The 18,723-nt window shown below is 46.1% G+C and overlaps 1 protein-coding gene across 1 annotated transcript in view; it reads left to right on the forward strand.

The window, feature by feature from the left end:
- LOC112221503 (E3 ubiquitin-protein ligase HUWE1-like) overlaps window positions 1-18,723 on the forward strand; it is an 82,591-nt gene that overhangs the window by 34,379 nt on the left and 29,489 nt on the right. The window contains 28 exon segments of the mRNA XM_042303641.1: window positions 1,056-1,233; window positions 1,442-1,533; window positions 2,055-2,257; window positions 2,442-2,499; window positions 2,823-2,999; window positions 4,006-4,251; window positions 4,728-4,861; window positions 5,053-5,162; window positions 5,456-5,644; window positions 5,903-6,119; window positions 6,666-6,788; window positions 7,093-7,330; window positions 8,266-8,488; window positions 11,151-11,335; window positions 11,699-11,755; window positions 12,723-12,845; window positions 12,956-13,051; window positions 13,450-13,719; window positions 13,897-14,049; window positions 14,200-14,327; window positions 14,594-14,675; window positions 14,876-15,052; window positions 15,305-15,455; window positions 16,354-16,615; window positions 16,916-17,096; window positions 17,354-17,549; window positions 17,835-18,002; window positions 18,356-18,504. Of these exon segments, the coding sequence (XP_042159575.1) occupies window positions 1,056-1,233; window positions 1,442-1,533; window positions 2,055-2,257; window positions 2,442-2,499; window positions 2,823-2,999; window positions 4,006-4,251; window positions 4,728-4,861; window positions 5,053-5,162; window positions 5,456-5,644; window positions 5,903-6,119; window positions 6,666-6,788; window positions 7,093-7,330; window positions 8,266-8,488; window positions 11,151-11,335; window positions 11,699-11,755; window positions 12,723-12,845; window positions 12,956-13,051; window positions 13,450-13,719; window positions 13,897-14,049; window positions 14,200-14,327; window positions 14,594-14,675; window positions 14,876-15,052; window positions 15,305-15,455; window positions 16,354-16,615; window positions 16,916-17,096; window positions 17,354-17,549; window positions 17,835-18,002; window positions 18,356-18,504 (4,566 nt within the window).

Genomic DNA, 18,723 nt, shown 5'->3' on the forward strand with positions numbered 1-18,723 from the left:
GGACTAGGGTTTTTTTTTTAAATAAAAAGAAACGGAATAGAGCTAAGCACAGGCAAAAACCTAGAGGAAAACCTGGTCATCTGCTTTCCAACAGTCGCTGGAAGACAAATTCACCTTTCAGCAGGACAATAACCTAATTAATCAATAAGGCACAAGGGGGTGTGGTATATGGCCAATATACCACGGCTAAGGACTGTTCTTCGGCGCGACGCAAAGCGGAGCTCTTATGGACTTACCCATAAAGACTCACATCTGTAATCACTGCCAAAGGAGATTCTAACGTGTTGACTCAGGGTTGTGAGTACTTAATGTAAATGAGATATTTCTTCAATAGATTTTCAAAAATGTCTTACCCTGTTTTTGGGGTGTTGTGTGTAAATGGGTGAGAGGATTTAAAAATTTAAAAAAATCCATTTGGAATTAAGTCTGTAAAACCACAATGCGCAATAAGTCAAGGGCTATGAATAGTTTATGAAGGCACTGTACATTACATGGGGTGTGTAAATTCACTCAGGAGACTCAACATGCTCTCCCTCCGTGAAAAGAAATTCAACTGCAGCCAACCACAGCGCACAAAAATAACACATGTATAGAGAGGCTGGACAGACAGCAGACTGACAAACCAAGCAGTGTTTCCCTGTCGACGCTCGCTTTGTGACTGACGGGCACCTGTCCTATCAATAGATCACTAGAAGATGAATATCGTTCATTCTAGTGGGATAAGGCGATATACTTTTCTTCACATAGCCCTCCCTCTCCAACTTCACTCATTCCTCTCTTCCTCATCTCCTCCTCCTTTCTGCCACACAGCATTACATGAAACGGTCATTCTCCCTCATTGGTTTCACCTCTCCTCCCTCACTCTTCCCTCCTGTTCCCCCCCCCACTCCTGATTGCCTTTACGTTTTGATTCCCTGCGCCTTCCCCTACCCTCCTTCCCAGTCCCTCTCCTCCTAGTTGTTCCCTACCCCTCGCCACTCTGTCTCTCACTCTCTCCCTCCCCTTTTTCTCTCTCTTTCTCCCTTTTCTCTCTCTCACAGTCTCTCTCTCTGCAGGTCCCGGCCACCCGGGAGGTGCTTGGTTCTCTCCCTAACGTGTTCAGTGCCCTGTGCCTGAACGCGCGAGGCCTGCACTCCTTCGTCCAATGCCAGCCTTTTGAGCGCCTCTTCAAGGTGCTTCTGTCACCTGACTACCTGCCTGCCATGAGACGACGCCGCAGCTCTGACCCTCTGGGTGAGTGTAGGGGATGTGGGTGTGTTTTAGGAATCTATTATGTTGAGACTTTTTGAGAGGGCTCTGTGAACTTAAAGGAACACTATTCACTGTTGAAAAAACAGGTGTGTGTGTGTTCAAGTTATGTTGTATGGTGACACATTACACTGTTAATTCAGATGAGATTGTCTGTCTGTATGTAACCTTTCTAATGTGTGTGTTTCTACAGGAGACACGGCATCCAACCTGGGCAGTGCTGTGGATGAACTGATGAGACACCAACCCACTCTGAAGACTGACGCCACTACTGCCATCATCAAGGTGGGTTCACAATCTGAAATGATCAGCAGCGTTGATCAGGGATGGGCGCGAGTACTCAATTTGAGCTTAAGTACCAACAGACTTTCAAACTCTCTGATGTTGATTGTATGTCAAGTGCAATGAAAATGGGTTCATGACCAGAACAACTGTTGGCTTACCGCTCACTTTTTTGCCTTCAGCCCCATTTCACGGTACTCGAGTTCTCAAAATGATTTTCGTGGATACTCCGACACAGAAACTCTTAAATGTCCTACTCTACCATTGATCATGTCTAGACTAGTTTTACCTCACAATATGACTTCATCAGGAAAAACTGAACTCTTGTTGCAGCTTTTAACTAGGGCCCAGAGTTTAACAGTTTCAGGTCACGAATAAACCTAGGACCCCGATCATTCAGATTGACCATGTTAACTGCATAGTAAACTAACCTGGATCAGTGTGATCTGAACAGGAACAATTCATTATTAGGCCCTAGAGTTTTTCACTGTATAGTAAATGAACACCTGCTTGTCTTCTCCCAGTTACTGGAGGAGATCTGTAACCTGGGCCGAGCCCCGGAGTACATCTGTCAGAAGCCCTCTATCCAGAAGACTGATGGCACCGTGACCGCGCCCCCGGCACGCTCTTCCCACGCCGCCGAGGAGGCCTCCAGCGAAGACGAGGAGGAGGAGGAGGCGCTCCATACCTTCACCCAGCAGCAGGGGGAGCCAGAGAGCAACAGACAGTCAGTGCCAGTTGAACTGTATGACATACTAAATCAGAGATGTGATTTCTCCTGATCAATTCAGGATTTATTGCTCCTCTGATATTTAATTTTTTCCTCTATATTCAATCATGTTTTACATTTCACATTTTGTTACATGTGTTTGCGTTGGGGAGTTGGAATGCTGATGGTGTTTTTCCTATAGGGTTGTTGGCACTGAAGAGAGGATACCCATTCCTCTGATGGATTACATTCTCAATGTGGTATGTGGTGTCGAAGTTCTTTCCCATTCTTTCACCTACAATTAAAAAGCACACTTAAATCAAGTCCTTTTTCCACTAAACAAAACTTGTCAATGAAGCAATTCTAGTCTCTCAAATCATATTATGAGATTGTTTCCCTTGTGAGTGTTCAAAATAAATCTGCACATTGGTACTAGGTTTGAAACAAAATAATCACTTTTGGGAGCATATTTATTATTTTTTATACTAGTGTGTAGATTCTTATTTTCTACTATTGTCTAATCAAGCACTTTTTGTTCATATACTGTACCATACCATGAGTCTTCCCTGGTTTCCCCTCTCAGATGAAGTTTGTGGAGTCCATCCTGAGTAACAACACGACCGACGACCACTGTCAGGAGTTTGTCAACCAGAAGGGTCTCCTGCCCCTGGTCTCCATCCTGGGTCTACCCAATCTGCCCATTGACTTCCCAACATCAGCTGCCTGCCAGGCTGTAGCCGGGGTCTGCAAGTCCATACTGGTGAGACCTGACACGGGTTATGGGGATATGACATGGGTTGTTGTTTTTAGTTGGTTGTTGTCTTCTACATTTTTTTTTATTTGACCGGTATTACAAGCTATGTTTGCTGAAGGTAGAAAATCCTAGGAAATGTTATTTAATTAACACAAGCTCCAATTGTGTGTCAATTAATTGATTCCAATCAAAAACAAAAGCGGTGTTGAAAAGTGGTAGAATTGCTTTTTAAAGTGTTGGCCAAGAGGTTCGGACCTCTTGCGTAATGGTGAAGTTGTTGGCTAAACAGTTGCTGGACCCGGGTTTGAGTCCCGGTCAGGGCTACACCCCGAGTTTGCTACCACATATGTTAATGATTAAACTGAGTCCGTTGGAGAGGATCAGCTTCAGCAAAGTGAGGTGTCGAATCACTGATCTACAGATAGTATTCCCTGCCAAATAGGCTTTGTACAATTAACAACCAGACATTGATTGATAGATTGCAGACAGCTTGTGTCAATTTAAGTAACATTCCTAAGGATTTTTTTTTACCTCCAGCAAACTTAGTGGATAATGTTGGAAATAGCAGTATTTAAAAAATAAAACTCTACCAAAACAATTGGCACTAGATATGGGGGTATGAGAGTCCACACTGGTGAGACTGGGAGCATGGGGAGATGTGGGGATATGATTTCATTGAATTTGTTCATGACTGCGCTCAAGCAGAGCTCAACAACTATAGACGCTTAAGAAAAGAGAATATGAACTTACATGTTACATTGATCTTTCATTGTGATTAAGGTCCTAAGTTCCTTAGGTTCCCTTTGACACTGCTATATTGTGACCACAGTCCAGGCTCCTTGGGGCATCCCAGACCTGTGCTGGTCTTCAATCTCTGACCCCTGTGTGTGGTGCTGCTGTGTTGTGACTAAACTCCAGGGTGACCTATTAAATGTAACCAACTTCAGTCTCTGATCCCTGTGACTGTGCTGTATTGATACTGAAGCGCCGTGTGTTGTCCTGTGGTCCCCAGACCCTGTCCCATGAGCCCAAGGTGCTCCAGGAAGGGCTGTGTCAGCTGGACAGCATCCTGTCGGCCCTCGAGCCGCTCCACCGCCCCATCGAGGTCCCCGGGGGCTCTGTGCTCCTCCGAGAGCTCGCCACCGCTGGTCACGTGACCGACGCCACGCTGTCGGCCCGCGCCACGCCCCTGCTACATGCGCTCACCGCTGCGCACGCCTATATCCTGATGTTCGTGCACACCTGCAGGGTAGGACAGGTAAGAAGCCTGGGAACCAATCAGCAATGCTCTCTCACACACACACACACACATGCATACATACATACATACATACATACAGTTGATGTCAGAAGTTTACATACACCTTAGCCAAATACACCGTTTTTCACAATTCCTGACATTTAATCCTAGTAAAAAATCCCTGTCTTATGTCAGTTAAGATCACTACTTTATTTTCTGAATGTGAAATGTCAGAATAAAAGTAGAGTGATTTATTTCAGCTTTTATTTCTTTCATCACATTCCCAGTGGGTCAGAATTTTACATACACTTAATTAGTATTTGAAGATGTCAGCCATATATAACCAACCAACTGTCGACATATTGCAGCTTTATCTGTGGATTTCAAAATAACCATGTCTGTGGTTTTTATGTAATTTTTGGGATGCTTAGTTGTTGCTTAATAGTGGTGGGTGCATTAACCGTCCCGTCTCTTTTCCTGTTTGTGTTGTACAGAGTGAGATCAGGGCCATCAGTGTGAACCAATGGGGCTCCCAGCTAGGTCTGAGTGTTCTCAATAAGCTGAGCCAGCTCTACTGCTCTCTGGTCTGGGAGAGCACTGTGCTGCTATCACTCTGCACACCCAACAGGTACACTAAGCTGACTCTTTCTCTCCTACTGGCTCTTTATCCCCCTCTTGCTTTATCCATCTATTTTGACCATGGGATTCTCTCTCTGGTTCTCCCCTTTTCTCTCTTTCTCTCTCTCTCTGGCTTTCTCTTCCTCAGCAGTCAGCCAGCAGCACACAGTAACCTACTCTTTCTCTCCTCTCCTCCTCCAGTCTCCCCCCAGGCTGTGAGTTTGGCCAGGCTGACATGCAGAAGCTTGTTCCCAAGGAGGACAAGCCATCTGGCAGCACCACAGCCACCGCCTCAGGATCCAGGAGAGCTGGTAATGAAGACAACCTCCTACTGGGAAAAAAAACCCAAAAGAAAATGTTATTATCAATTATTTATGAACGTTAATTCATTAAGTATGCAATAGGACATTTTGTTTGGCAGTATGCTTTACATTCTGAAAAAAACTGCCAACTTCGGAATGTTAGTCGGGCATCGTTTGAGCAACGTGCAAAGAAAGAACTGAAGGATCTTTTTAGCCAAACTTTCTCTTCCATCCCAGCCACCACCAGCTCTAACCACTAGGCCTCTCTCTCTCTCTCTCTCTCTCTCTCTCTCTCTCCCTAGCTGATTCTGACACTGTTGCTTTGGACCCCCCTGCCACGGGTCTCCTGGAGGGGATGGGGTTGGACGGGGACACACTAGCCCCCATGGAGACTGATGAGCCGACCGCCGGCACCGCTGACCCCAAGACCAAGTCTAAACTGACTCCCGCCATGGCCACACGCATCAAACAGATCAAACCACTGCTCTCCGGTGAGGAAATCCTAGATTTTTCTCTTTATTTTCGAGTTATTTTTGTTTATTTGTAGTCGGGTAGTTGGCATAATTGAAGTGTAGAATGGCATCCCCACCAAATGGAGAGATGTACGGTCAGAATCTCTGCTTTAGTGAGGAGTGTGTCTAACTCTCTGATGAAGGTCGGAACACCTCCACTATGTCTACCGATTCTTTATTTGGGAGCGCTAGCTGTCTTTTTCTTACAGGTGTGTAACTCTCCCCTCTCACCTCCAGCATCGTCTCGCCTGGGCCGGGCTCTGGCTGAACTCTTTGGTCTACTGGTGAAGCTGTGTGTGGGCTCTCCAGTCCGCCAGCGCCGCTCTCACCATGCCACCAGCACGTCCACTGCCCCCACCCCCGCTGCCAGGGCCACCGCCTCCTCCCTCACCAAGCTGCTTACCAAGGGCCTCAGCTGGCAGCCCCCGCCCTACACCCCCACCCCTCGCTTCAGGTACGCTAGTCAGTCAGTATCTACCCTGTCACACCCAATCTTAAAGAAAATCATCCCATCAGCCCATACAAGCTAACCTCTTCTATAGTTCTCAGAGGGTGGATAAGATTTGGTAATAATTTTGTCTTGTTTCTGATAAGCCCAGAGGGCTGTTTGCTTGTGTACATAGATCATCACTCGGGGCTCCCGAGTGGCGCAGCAGTCTAAGGCACTGCACCTCAGTGCTAGAGGTGTCACTACAGACTCCTAGTTCGATTCCGGGCTGTATCACAACCGGTCGTGCTTGGGAGTCCCATAGCGCGGTGCACAATTGTCCCTGCGTTGTTGGTGTTTGGCCGGGTTAGGCCGTCATTGTAAATAAGAATGTGTTCTAAACTGACTTGCCCAGTTAAATAAAGGTTTTTTAAAAATGTGACATGTAGGAGGGGCAAGAGGTTAGTTTGGTTACAAGGCTTTACGCTTGTCAGAACGATTCCAACTGCATCTATTGATTGGCTGATTTAATGCTCCCAGTGTCAATTTTAACACTATCACTTGTCTCTCCAGGCTGACGTTCTTCATCTGCTCGGTGGGCTTCACGTCCCCCATGCTGTTCGATGAGAGGAAGTACCCCTACCACCTCATGCTGCAGAAGTTCTTCTGCTCCGGAGGACATGATGCGCTCTTCGAGTGAGTGGAGCACCCTTGCTTAGCTCTGTTAATATCTGACAGACTTGCGTTGTTGGTACTTCTTTACATGGAATTTGTCGACGCCCTGTAGCTACAACTAACCCTACTACTGTTGCTGACTACCTGACTGTACATACGTATTGACTTTTGGCACTACTTTTGTCAGCATTGTCAATACAATCATTATGAGTATGGCCTTGTTTTACCTGATCATGTGAGTTGACCAGGACAACTATGGGCAATAATGATGTGTTTCTCTGCCCAGCAGCACTGACACATTTCTCCTTCCCCTCTCTCTCCCCAGGACATTTAACTGGGCTCTTACTATGGGTGGTAAGGTGCCTGTCTCTGAGGGCTTGGAGCACACTGAGCTTCCTGACGGGACAGGGGAGTTTCTGGATGCCTGGCTGATGCTGGTGGAGAAGATGGTGAATCCCAGTACCGTGCTGGACTCACCCCACAGCCTGCCCGTCAAGGTCCCTGGGGTTACCCCCACCACCCCCCAATTCAGCGCCCTGCGGTTCCTCATCGTCACTCAGAAGGTAGAGGGGGTGTGTGTGTGTGTTACGTGGTTTCTTGGTTGCTTGATTGGCATCTGCAATGTTTGAGTTTGCACTCAAGGTCATTTTGTATGGGCCGTCATTGTATATTAAAATGTGTTCTTACGTGACTTGCATAGTTAAATAAAGGTTAAAGTAAATAAATACATACACATAAAGTCCAGCATCCCCGAGTCACCTCTGTTGTTTTGCGGGTACTATTTAATGAAGCTGCCAGTTGAGGACTTGTGAGGCGTCTGTTTCTCAAACTAAACACTAATGTACTTGCCCTCTTGCTCAGTTGTGCACCGTGGCCTCCCACTCCTCTTTCTATTCTGGTTAGAGCCAGTTTGCGCTGTTCTGTGAAGGGAGTAGTACACACCGTTGTACGAGATCTTCAGTTTCTTGGCAATTTCTCGCATGGAATAGCTTTCATTTCTCAGAACAAGAATAGACTGACGAGTTTCAGGAAAAAGTTATTTGTTTCTGGCCATTTTGCACCTGTAATCAAACCCACAAATGCTGATGCTCCAGATACTCAACTAGACTAAAGAAGGCCAGTTGTCTTGCTTCTTTAACCAACACAACAGTTTTTAAACTTGGATTAACTAATACCGTGTGCCATTGGAACACGGGAGTGATGGTTGCTGATAATGGGCCTCTGTACGTCTATGTAGATATTCCATTAAAAATCGGTGTATTTCTGATAAATTTTACATTTTAATGGACAAAAAAAGTGCTTTTCTTTTTTTAAAAACAAGGTCATATATATATCACACACACCTACTCATTCAAGGGTTTGTCTTTATTTTTTAGAATTTTCTACATTGTGAAGACATCAAAACTATGACATAACACACATGGAATCATGTTGTAACCAAAGAAGCATGTATTTTGACGTAGTCTATGTAATACTAACCCACTCTCACTGTTTTCAGGCGGCGTTTAACTGCATCCGAAGCCTGTGGAACAGGAAACCCCTCAAAGTGTACGGGGGCCGCATGGCTGAGTCCATGTTGGCCATACTCTGTCACATCCTTCGTGGTGAACCAGTCATCCAGGAGCGGCTGGCCAAGGAGAGGGAGGGCACGGCCCGGCCAGAGGAGGAGGGGGGCCCAGGGTCCACCACGGTGCCTGTAGGCCCCAGCTCTGGAGCTGGAGGTAAGCTTGCATTTTACTAAGGCAACATTATTAGGGATTGGTTGATGTTCAAATGTTTCATCGACAGAAGATTTGAATTGCAAATCAACTTGACTGGAGGTACTCAACACACTTTAATCTTAAAGGCGTTCGATGGGGTTGAGGTCAGGCCTCTGTGCAGGCCAGGCAAGTTCTTCCACACTGATCTCAACAAACCCTTTCTGTATGGACCTCGCCTTGTGCACGGGGGCCATTGTCATGCTGAAACAGAAAAGGGCCTTCCTCAAACTGTTGCCTCAAAGTTGGAAGCACTGCATCGTCTAGTATTTCATTGTATGCTGTAGCATTAAGATTTCCCTTCACCGGAAATAAGGGCCCTAGCCCGAACCATGGAAAAACAGCCCCAGACCATTATTCCTCACCCACCAGACTTTACATTTGGCGCTATACATTGGGCAGGTAGTGTTTTCCTGGCATCCGCCACACCAGATACGTCCGTTGGACTGCCAGATGGTGAAGCGTGATTCTTCACTCCAGACAACGCGTTTCCCGGAATCCAATGACTGCGAGCTTTACATCACTCCACACTACGCTTGGCATTGCGCATGGTGTTATTATGCACTTCCATGGCTGCTCAGGTTATTATGCTGACGTTGCTTCCAGAGTCAGTTTGAAACTCTGTAATTGCAACCGAGGACAGGCTATTTTTACGCTCTTTAGCACTAGGCGGTGCAGTTCTGTGAGCTTGTGTGCCCTCCATTTCGTGGCTGAGCCGTTGTTGCGCCTAGGTGTTTCCACTTCACAATAACAGCACTTACAGTTGACCGGGGCAGTTCTAGCCAAGCAATAATCTTACTGAGTGAAGGGAGTAGATTAATTGGTTGACTATTGGCAGGAGTAATGGGTGGGTTCTTTGCTGTCTTTCGGGATTGGGCACATTTTAGCATCCGTCCAAACATTTGCAAATGTCCCTTTTTCCAGTGACCAATTAAATATGTCTTAGTGGCGCTGTGATCTGGGGAGCAGCATAGCGAAGTAAAAAATATTCCATAAGATCATTACCTGTAGATTTACCATCAGGTAATGACTTCAATAGGTTCAACACCTCCTACTGACACCATTTGTAGAAAAAAAGAGCAGGTTTTTTTGCTCATAATATGATCATCAATCCATTGGACAATAGCTTGTTTGGAAGATTGGGTGTTTACATTATCCCTCAGTAAATAGATTTTCTTAGTAAAAAAAAATCTGATTGGCAATACCATCTGGTTATGTTATTGTTTTCCCGTCAACCTCCACACTAGATGGGCATGATGAAATAATGTATCAAGTAAGCTCTTAACTGTATTCCATACCTTTTTACAATCATTTTTATAATTAATAAAAGCATTTTTGTAAAATAAATATTTAAAAAATATTGCGATTTAATTTACCTGCCTAATTACATTATTTTCATCAATTTCTAGTTTAGATTGGTCTGCTAGGGCTTTTGCCATATTTCTTTGAGAAAATCACCCAGTTCATCAATCTATGGAGATGGATGAGCCCCAACTGTACTCTTAAGTTACTGGGGCATGATGGTCCATTACCTCAGTGAGCAAATCAGTAAAACATTCTCTAGCGTGGTTTAAATCATCCTCTAGATAAATCAGCTCCCTGGTTAGCGCAGCCAAATCATTTTGGAAATGACTCCTGATTAAATGTTTTAAAATGTATCTCGACTACAGTCCTAAATTCACGCCCTAAAGTTTAGGCTTACGCACTAATGCCTAAAGGCGTCGGCATGCTTCAGTTCGGCTGTCGGCTAGGCAAACCAAACAAGTGAGCTAGCATACTCCCATAAAAGATCACCCGCTTGAAGGGAAACATTTTTTTTTTAAATTGTCCATTTTGAGACACCAGAGCCAATATACACTTCCTCAAAAGAGTCAGAATTGATCTAAGATGACTCAAGAAATCTGTCATTAATTTTGTTTTTTTCCCCGTGGAGATCTTAGTTGCTCACTTTTTATCTAAGATACTTGGTGCTGTATTTCTCATTGGAAAAATGTTCATGAAAATGAGTTCTCGTTGAATGACTACACAGACTTTATTGAAGAATCCTCCAAAAAAAAGCTCAAACTTCGGCTGGCCTCAAGAAAAGTGTGCCCTAACTGCCGAAAAAACCCTTCCGTAGTACAAAACAAACAAAAACGTCAGAATGTCATCATAATATATGCACAAACGCTGATGCCTTAAAAATAATGAAAAACAACCCTCAATGTTTCCTAGAAATATAAATTGCGTAAGAATGATACATTTATGATTTATAAAATTAAAAATTAAAAAAACAAACAAATGTTATTTGTTATTTATTCAACCTGCCTGCCACCCACTCACCCTTCATCCACACATTGTTTCATGACCCTAAACCCACCTGCCCCGTGGATATAATAGCTACTGTAGAGCTGGAAAACCTTGGTAGAGTATGGGTGAATTAGTTGTGGTGCTCATTGGAATTTCGTTTTTTTGGTTTCAGACCGATGCCTACTTATCACTTAAATTTTTTGTGTTTTAATGATATTAATAGCAGCGAAAGCTGAATTATTTGACACAATTTACAATGTTTATGCACATTAAGGATTAAATTAACGTACAAGAACTGTCCAAGGACACTCATTTCAAATGCATGAATTTAACATAGGTGGAGTTGGAGCTGTAGGAACCCCTGGAGCAGCAGTGACTGCAGCAGAGGTGCCAGCAGGTTCCGGGTCAGGACCGGCTACCGGAGGCAGTTCAGCACCACCTGCACCAGGTGAAGCAGCCGAGGACTCTAGTAACTCTACTCCCAGGAGAGAACCACAGGTTAACCAGGTTCCGTTACAGCAGGTAAGGGGACAGGAGGGAAGTTGGGGTGCGTTGGGGAGTGTGTGGGTGTTGATCAGTTTGCGTTTTGGGATTTCATTCACTTTGGGACTGTTTCTTCATAGAAATGTATTTTTGATGGATTGCTTTTCTCATAGACAGATTGGCATTAGACATTTGACAGCTTTGGTGGATATGATTGCTTGCATTGCAAGATACGATTTGAAAGCTTCAATTTGATAGCCTCTGTTGCACATTCACTGTCTTGTTAACTAATAAGGTGGTCATGTTGTAATAAGATGAAATTGGACTGTTTTGTTGTCAACCTATTGTCCCCTTGAACCCTCACCCTGGTGTGGCCTGCTCCACTTTGTCTTGTTATGACAGGGGCAGGGAGGAGGCAGGGAGAGGCAGCCAAACGTCAACCAGCAGCAGCTACAGCAGGTATACAGCTAGCTGGCTCCACAGCCAGTGTGAATCTGAAAGTCCATGTATACTTGACCTGAGCTGTGCATGCTTTCTCCTACACTGTGCTGAACTTATACATTATTTTCGATGCGAACTGGCGCGAGGGCACATTTTATCGAATTTATACTGCTCTCTTGTGCTTGTAATTGGGGTCACGGTTAAGGAGGGATTTAACGTTTATTTTACTTAACTGGGCAAGTCTTGAGAACATTCTTATTTACAATGACATCTGAACCTGGACGACGCTGTGCGCCGCCCTATGGGACTCCCAATCATGGCCGGAAATAGTACAGCCTGGAATCGAACAAGGGACTAGTGACGCTTAATGCACCGAGATGCAGTGTCTTAGACCGCTGCGCCACTTGGGAGGGAGAGAGAGTGTGAGGACAGAGGCATGTTTTGGAGGATATATGTGAGAAGAGCCCTGCTTTAAATCAAATGGGTTGAATTTCAAAACATTGAGGCATGAGAACTGGGTAGAGGGTAGGATATCATGCTATGTAGAGGTTAGGGAGGATGGATAGGTCATTCTGGAAGGATGAACAATGAAAGAAAGTATGTGAGGATTTATGATCACACTGCCACTGTCTGCTCCTTTTCTCTCTCTCTCTGTCCCAATCTATTTTATGTGCTCTCTGGCTCGCTCTCTGTTCTGTGCTCTCTTTTTCATTCTCCCCGGTCACTCTGATCTCTCTGTGGCTCTGTCCTCCCTTCCACCCTCCATCTATCAATCGAATGTATTTTATAACATTTTTACACCAGCAGTTGCCACAAAGTGCTCTACAGAAACCCTACCTAAAACCCCAAGAACAAGCAATGCTGAGGCAGAAGCACAGTGGCTAGGAGAAACGTCCTAGAAGGAACTCTGCTCTAACCCTGTCCTGTGACTCCGGCCTCTCCCCTCTTTCTCTCTCCTGTAACCCTTGTTCTCTCCTCTATCTAGCTGATGGACATGGGTTTCTCCAGAGAGCATGCCATGGAGGCCCTGGTGAACACCAGCACCATGGAGCAGGCCACAGAGTACCTGCTCACACACCCGCCTCCTCTACTCAGCGGAGCCGTCAGGGTGCGACCGCGCACACACACACACAGAGAGAGATTACAGATATTACAGATTACAGTCCCCCCCCTCCCATAGTGTATATTAAGTGTACTTGTATGTCCCTCTGTCTGTAGGACATGACCATGTCAGAAGAAGACCAGATGATGAGGGCCATCGCCATGTCTCTGGGACAAGAGGTCAGCATGGAGCAGCGCTCTGATTCGCCCGAGGTTTGCCGCCACACACGCACACTTAGACATGCCCCCCGCACACCGGCATACGGAGGGAACACATTGGTGAATTAATTCAAACGTGAATAAACGAAGGCTCATAAATGAATAACCAGGGCCCAGCCCAGAAACAAGCTGTAGAGTCTACACCCTTGGTATGTGTACATCTGGAAGTATTGGATCGATGTAAGCAATACTGTTGTAGCCACAGATCTAGAGTTCTATTTCTATGTTTGCACCGTCGTCTTTTCAGTTGATGGGCTCATTAGAATAATAGCCACATTGCTTCTATCTATACTGTGCTCTCAGATTTGTTCTGTGCCAAGGGGTTGTTTCTGGACCGCCACTTCACCACCACATCCGCTCATGTTCCCCACCTCCATCTTTCCCTCTCTCAGGAGGCGGCGCGTCGTCGTGAGGAGGATGACAGGAGAGCCAGGGAGCGTACGGAGGAGGAGGAGGCTCGCTGCCTGGAGAGGTTCCTGGAGGCCGAGCCCCTGGACATTACGGAGCTCCACGCCTTCACTGACTCCATGCTCCCCGGCTGCTTCCACCTGCTGGACGAGCTGCCAGACACAGTCTACCGCCTCTGTGACTTGCTCATGACCGCCATCAAGAGGAGCGGCCCCGAGTACAGGGACCTCATCCTACGACAGGTCGTCAACCAGGTGAGTAACATAGTGTGTGTGTAGTTAGGTGTAATATGCCCGAGTTAAAAAATATATCTATAAATTATTTCACATATACACCGGATAGGTGCAGTCAAATGTGTTTAGAGACTTCTTTGTTATTATGCATTTAGTATCAGTATACCAGCCTCTCTATGTCATGTTTCTTATGTGTAGGTGTGGGAGGCAGCAGACGTGCTGATCAAGGCAGCAGTACCCCTGACCACCAGCGACACCAAAACGGTATCCGAGTGGACCAGACAGATGGCCACCCTGCCCCAAGCCTCCAACCTGGCAACACGCATCCTGCTGCTCACACTGCTCTTTGAGGTACGGAAAAACAGACATACACACACAGAAAAACATCCTACTGCTCAAAATATTTGTTTGAGGTCATGGCAGAGAAAGAAGCACAGCAATTCATTTCACTCACACTCACTGGCCCTGTATGCTGATCCACGCTGTCCTGTTTTCCTTAAGGAGTTGAAGCTGTCGTGTGCCAGGGTGGTGGAGAACAGTGGGATCCTCAATGTGCTCATCAAGCTGCTGGAGGTGGTGCAGCCCTGTCTGCAGGCTGCCAAGGAGCAGAAGGACATCCAGACACCCAAGTCAGTACCACTCCCTCCTCTGGATCTGTCACAGAAAACTGACGAGAGGACCGCTCGAGATTAGCTAGCTGGCACACCTGCAGGATTGCCCTTCAAAAATAGTGTCATAGTGTCCTGCTAGAAATAACAGCATAAACGATCTCTTTCCTTTTTCCAATGCCTTACTAGAGAGAATTACTTCAGATGAAGTAAATGTATAAGCCTGGCTCCTCCCAGACAAATTGCGATGTTCAATACGGCTGAACGTTGTCTGTGACTCTCTATAGGTGGATCACTCCAGTGTTGCTGATCATTGACTTCTACGAGAAAATGGCCGTCTCATCCAAACGCAGAGCGCAGATGAACAAGGTAAGAAGAATGTCCTCCGGGTGTCATAAAGATGAACCGACTATAGAATATGCATATGATTACCATCGTGTTGCCATAGCTGGTCTTTTCCTGACCCTTCTCTCACTGAAAATACACATTTTCTTGTTTCCCATGGACAATAAAATAATTTCCCCTCCTTCCTTTCTTCCCTCTCTCTTCCTCCCCTCCCCTCTCTCCAGTACCTGCAGCCCAATGGTAATAACTGGCGTTGGTTTGATGACCGGTCCGGCCGCTGGTGCAGCTACTCTGCCTCTAACAACAGCACTATAGACTCAGCCTGGAGGGCTGGAGAAAGCAGCGTCCGATTCACTGCGGGACGCAGGCGATACACCGTACAGTTCAACACCATGGTCCAGGTAGGAACTCTTCCTCATAGCCTCTCTTATACATGCCACTCCAACTCATACAAAAGAACTGAGTCACCAAACAGTGAAACATATTTATTTTATTCATCAGACTTTGTGAATACTTTTTTAAAAATCCTGGTCTTTAAAAGCATGCTCAAAGGAGAGTATTCATTGAAAGTGCTTTTCAGTTCAGTAATGGGTTTAATTTGGGTCTGGTAAACCATTTCCTTTCTCAGATTTCTTCTAATGTTTCTATTCCAGGTGAATGAGGAGACGGGTAACCGTCGTCCGGTGATGCTCACGGTCCAGAGAGTGCCTCGCGTTCCTAAGCCGGCCAAGACGGGCAGCATGACGGACTCTGAGAGAGAGGAGGGAGACAGGGGCAAGGCAGAGGAGACCCAGACAGACCCAGGTGATGACTGGACCGACTACTACTAGATGGGAGGAGCTATCGTTCCAGTATAGCCTCAAACTGGTTTATGAGAGGGAGGAGGGAGACTGGGGCAAGGCAGAGGAGACACACAGACACTCATGTAATGGCCTTCTAGATGGGAGACACTGTTTTAGTGATATGCACAACCCCAGTGTTTTATAAGCAGATACGGTAGATTAAAGCACATTTTCAGCTAAAGGTGAAGTGTGCAGGTGTTCTTGACCTTTTGTTAGCCATTGCTGGAGCCACAAACTGCACACTCACTGTTTATTGGCCAGTCTGAGATATAACTTTTTTTTACAACTCTGCCTAGAAGGCCAGCATCCCGGAATCGCCTCTTCACTGTTGACGTTGAGACTGGTGTTTCGCGGGTACTATTTTAATGAAGCTGCCAGTTGAGGACATGTGAGAAGTCTGTTTCTCAAACTAGACACTCTGATGTACTTGTCCTCCTGCTCAGTTTGTGCACCTGGGCCTCCCACTCTTTCTATTCTGGTTAGAGCCAGTTTGTGCTGTTCTTTTGAAGGGAGTAGTACATATTATTGTAATTGATCTTCAGTTTCTTAGCAATTTCACGCATGGAAGAGCCTTAATTTCTCAGGACAAAAATAGACTGACGAGTTTCAGAAGAAAGTTATTTGTTTCTGGCCATTTTGAGCCTGTAATTGAACCCACAAATGCTGATGCTCCAGATACTCAACTAGTCTAAAGAAGGCAAGTTTTATTGCTTTAATCAGAACGAATTGCCTTTCTAAAACAAGAATTTCTAAGTGGCCCCAAACTTCTGATACGGTAACGTGTATGTATGTCATTAGACCAGTTATACCGTTTCTATAGTTGTGTACCATAGTAACATCCCCCTCTTTGATTCTTTCAGACTCTGCCCCAGTAGCCGTGGAGATGAGTGCTCCAAAAGAGGACAATGCTACCCCCCAACTAAAAGAGTCCTCCTCCGGTCCCTCTGCTCCCCCCGCCCCTCCTCCCACAGCCCCCCTGGACCCCACATCGGAACGCACCGGGACAGGAGGAGCCATCGTGGTGCAGGGCCTGACGGAGGATATGACCACAGTGCTCATCAGAGCCTGTGTCTCCATGATCAGTGTCCCTGTGGACCCAGACACCCTCCACGCCACACTAAGGTTCCTGTTTTACTTCTATATGGTTCTTGTTTTCTTCTTGAATGTTTTTTTTGTTATTAAAAGTGTCTTGAGTGTTATGAAAAGCTCTAGACCATTTAGCTGACAGTGGCTATCTTGTAGGAAGGTTTACTTGCAATGACTCTTGTGTTTGTTTTTGCCTGCCTAATATCAGTTGGATATACTGACTGAGTCGCTCTGTCTGGAAAAGGGCGTCTGCTACATGACTAAAATGTACTTCTGGAATATTTTGTTAGTGTGACAAAAAGCCCTCTACAACTAAAGTGTGTTCTTCTCTTTCAGGCTATGCCTGCGCCTGACGAGGACCCACCATTACGCCATGATGTTTGCTGAGCTGAAGAGTACCAGGATGATCCTGGGGCTGACGCAGGGGTCAGGGTTCAACGGCTTCACGCCCCTTGTCACCCTGCTGTTCAGACACATCATAGAGGACCCCGCCACGCTACGGCACACCATGGAGAAGGTACTGGATATTAAACCCCTCCCTCGCTAATACCTACCCAGCATGCATCTCAACAGTCCTTCGTCTCCTAGAAATGGACAGGCGAAAGCTCTAACACATTGCTATTTTTACTATTTCCTGATCAGTGGAGCTAAAGGAAAATGGATAGGAACCCATTTTAGACTGTTGAGACACTCTCAGTCAGTGTTAAAATGTAGTGCAATATAGCCATTAGGGTTTTGCACTGAGTGACAGTGCCCCCTGTCTACCCTCTCTAGGTGGTACGGTCAGCAGTGACCAGCGGGGCGGGCAGCACCACGTCAGGTGTGGTATCAGGCTCCCTGGGCTCCAGAGAGATCAACTACATTCTGCGTGTTCTGGGCCCTGCCGCCTGCCGGAACCCGGACTGCTTCGCTGACACAGCCAACAGCTGCGTCCGCATCGCCCTGCCCGCACCTCGCGGAGCTGGTACGGGTACGTTAAAATACTCTCATGGGAAAAATCCATATTTTAATCAAGTGGATAGTTAAATGGCCACAGGCCTATCTAGCTGGAAGAACCATGCAAAGCAGCGTAGTGTGGTGACCAAATCTTTATTAAACCACTTTTGTATACATCTTGGACAGACCTGTGGCCATGCACCTATAGCTCTCGGCTAGTTCCCTATTTTACAGTGTAACGTAACAACGTAACAATGTGACTGTGTGATTAAACGTGTACATGGTTGCTCGAAGTGTTTCTCTCCCTTCCTCTGCTCAGCCTCAGATGATGAGTTTGAGAATCTGCGTATCAAGGGGCCCAACGCGGTGCAGCTAGTGAAGACCACCCCCCTCAAAATGTCTCCGCTGCCCCCCATCCCTGACACCATCAAAGAGGTCATCTATGACATGCTAAATGCCCTGGCCGCCTACCACGCCCCTGAAGAGGGTAAGACCCTCACACAAACACTCTATCCCGATTTTAGTCTTTCCCGCGAGTCCTCTCATCCTGTCTTCTCTTGAGTCATGGAGCCACATGATCTTAACGTCAATGTTGCATTGTAGCTACACCTGTGTGAAGTCTAGCTTACTGTGTGAAGTCTAGCTTACTGTGTGAAGTCTAGCTTACTGTGTGAAGTCTAGCTTACTGTGTGAAGTCTAGCTTACTGTGTGAAGTCTAGCTTACTGTGTGAAGTCTAGCTTACTGTGTGAAGTCTAGCTTACTGTGTGAAGTCTAGCTTACTGTGTGAAGTCTAGCTTACTGTGTGAAGTCTAGCTTACTGTGTGAAGTCTCCCCTGTAGCGGAGCGTCCAGAGGAGCGTGCGGTGGCGGTGCCCGGGGGGCAGGACCTGTGTCAGATCCTCCAGGATGTGGGCGACGACGTTTACCAGCAGTACAGACTCACCAGACAGGGCAGTGACTTCGACTCGCAGTCCGCTTTCCATATCAACGTAAGTGTCAAGTCTGGCTGGCTGTTTGTAAGAGTCATTCTGGCCATGGTCCTGTTTCAGTAGGGCACATGGTAGCAGAAACGTTTTGCATCGGGAAAACAAAAGATATGGGCCGTTTTATTGAAACTTAAATAAATTATTCCCTGACTCAAATAGGCTATATGTTGCTAAAATATCTATTTGTTTCATTTAACCTTTTATTTAACTAGGCAAGTCAGT

This window comes from Oncorhynchus tshawytscha, linkage group LG22 (genome assembly GCF_018296145.1).
Source record: "Oncorhynchus tshawytscha isolate Ot180627B linkage group LG22, Otsh_v2.0, whole genome shotgun sequence".
Classification (NCBI taxonomy): domain Eukaryota; kingdom Metazoa; phylum Chordata; class Actinopteri; order Salmoniformes; family Salmonidae; genus Oncorhynchus; species Oncorhynchus tshawytscha.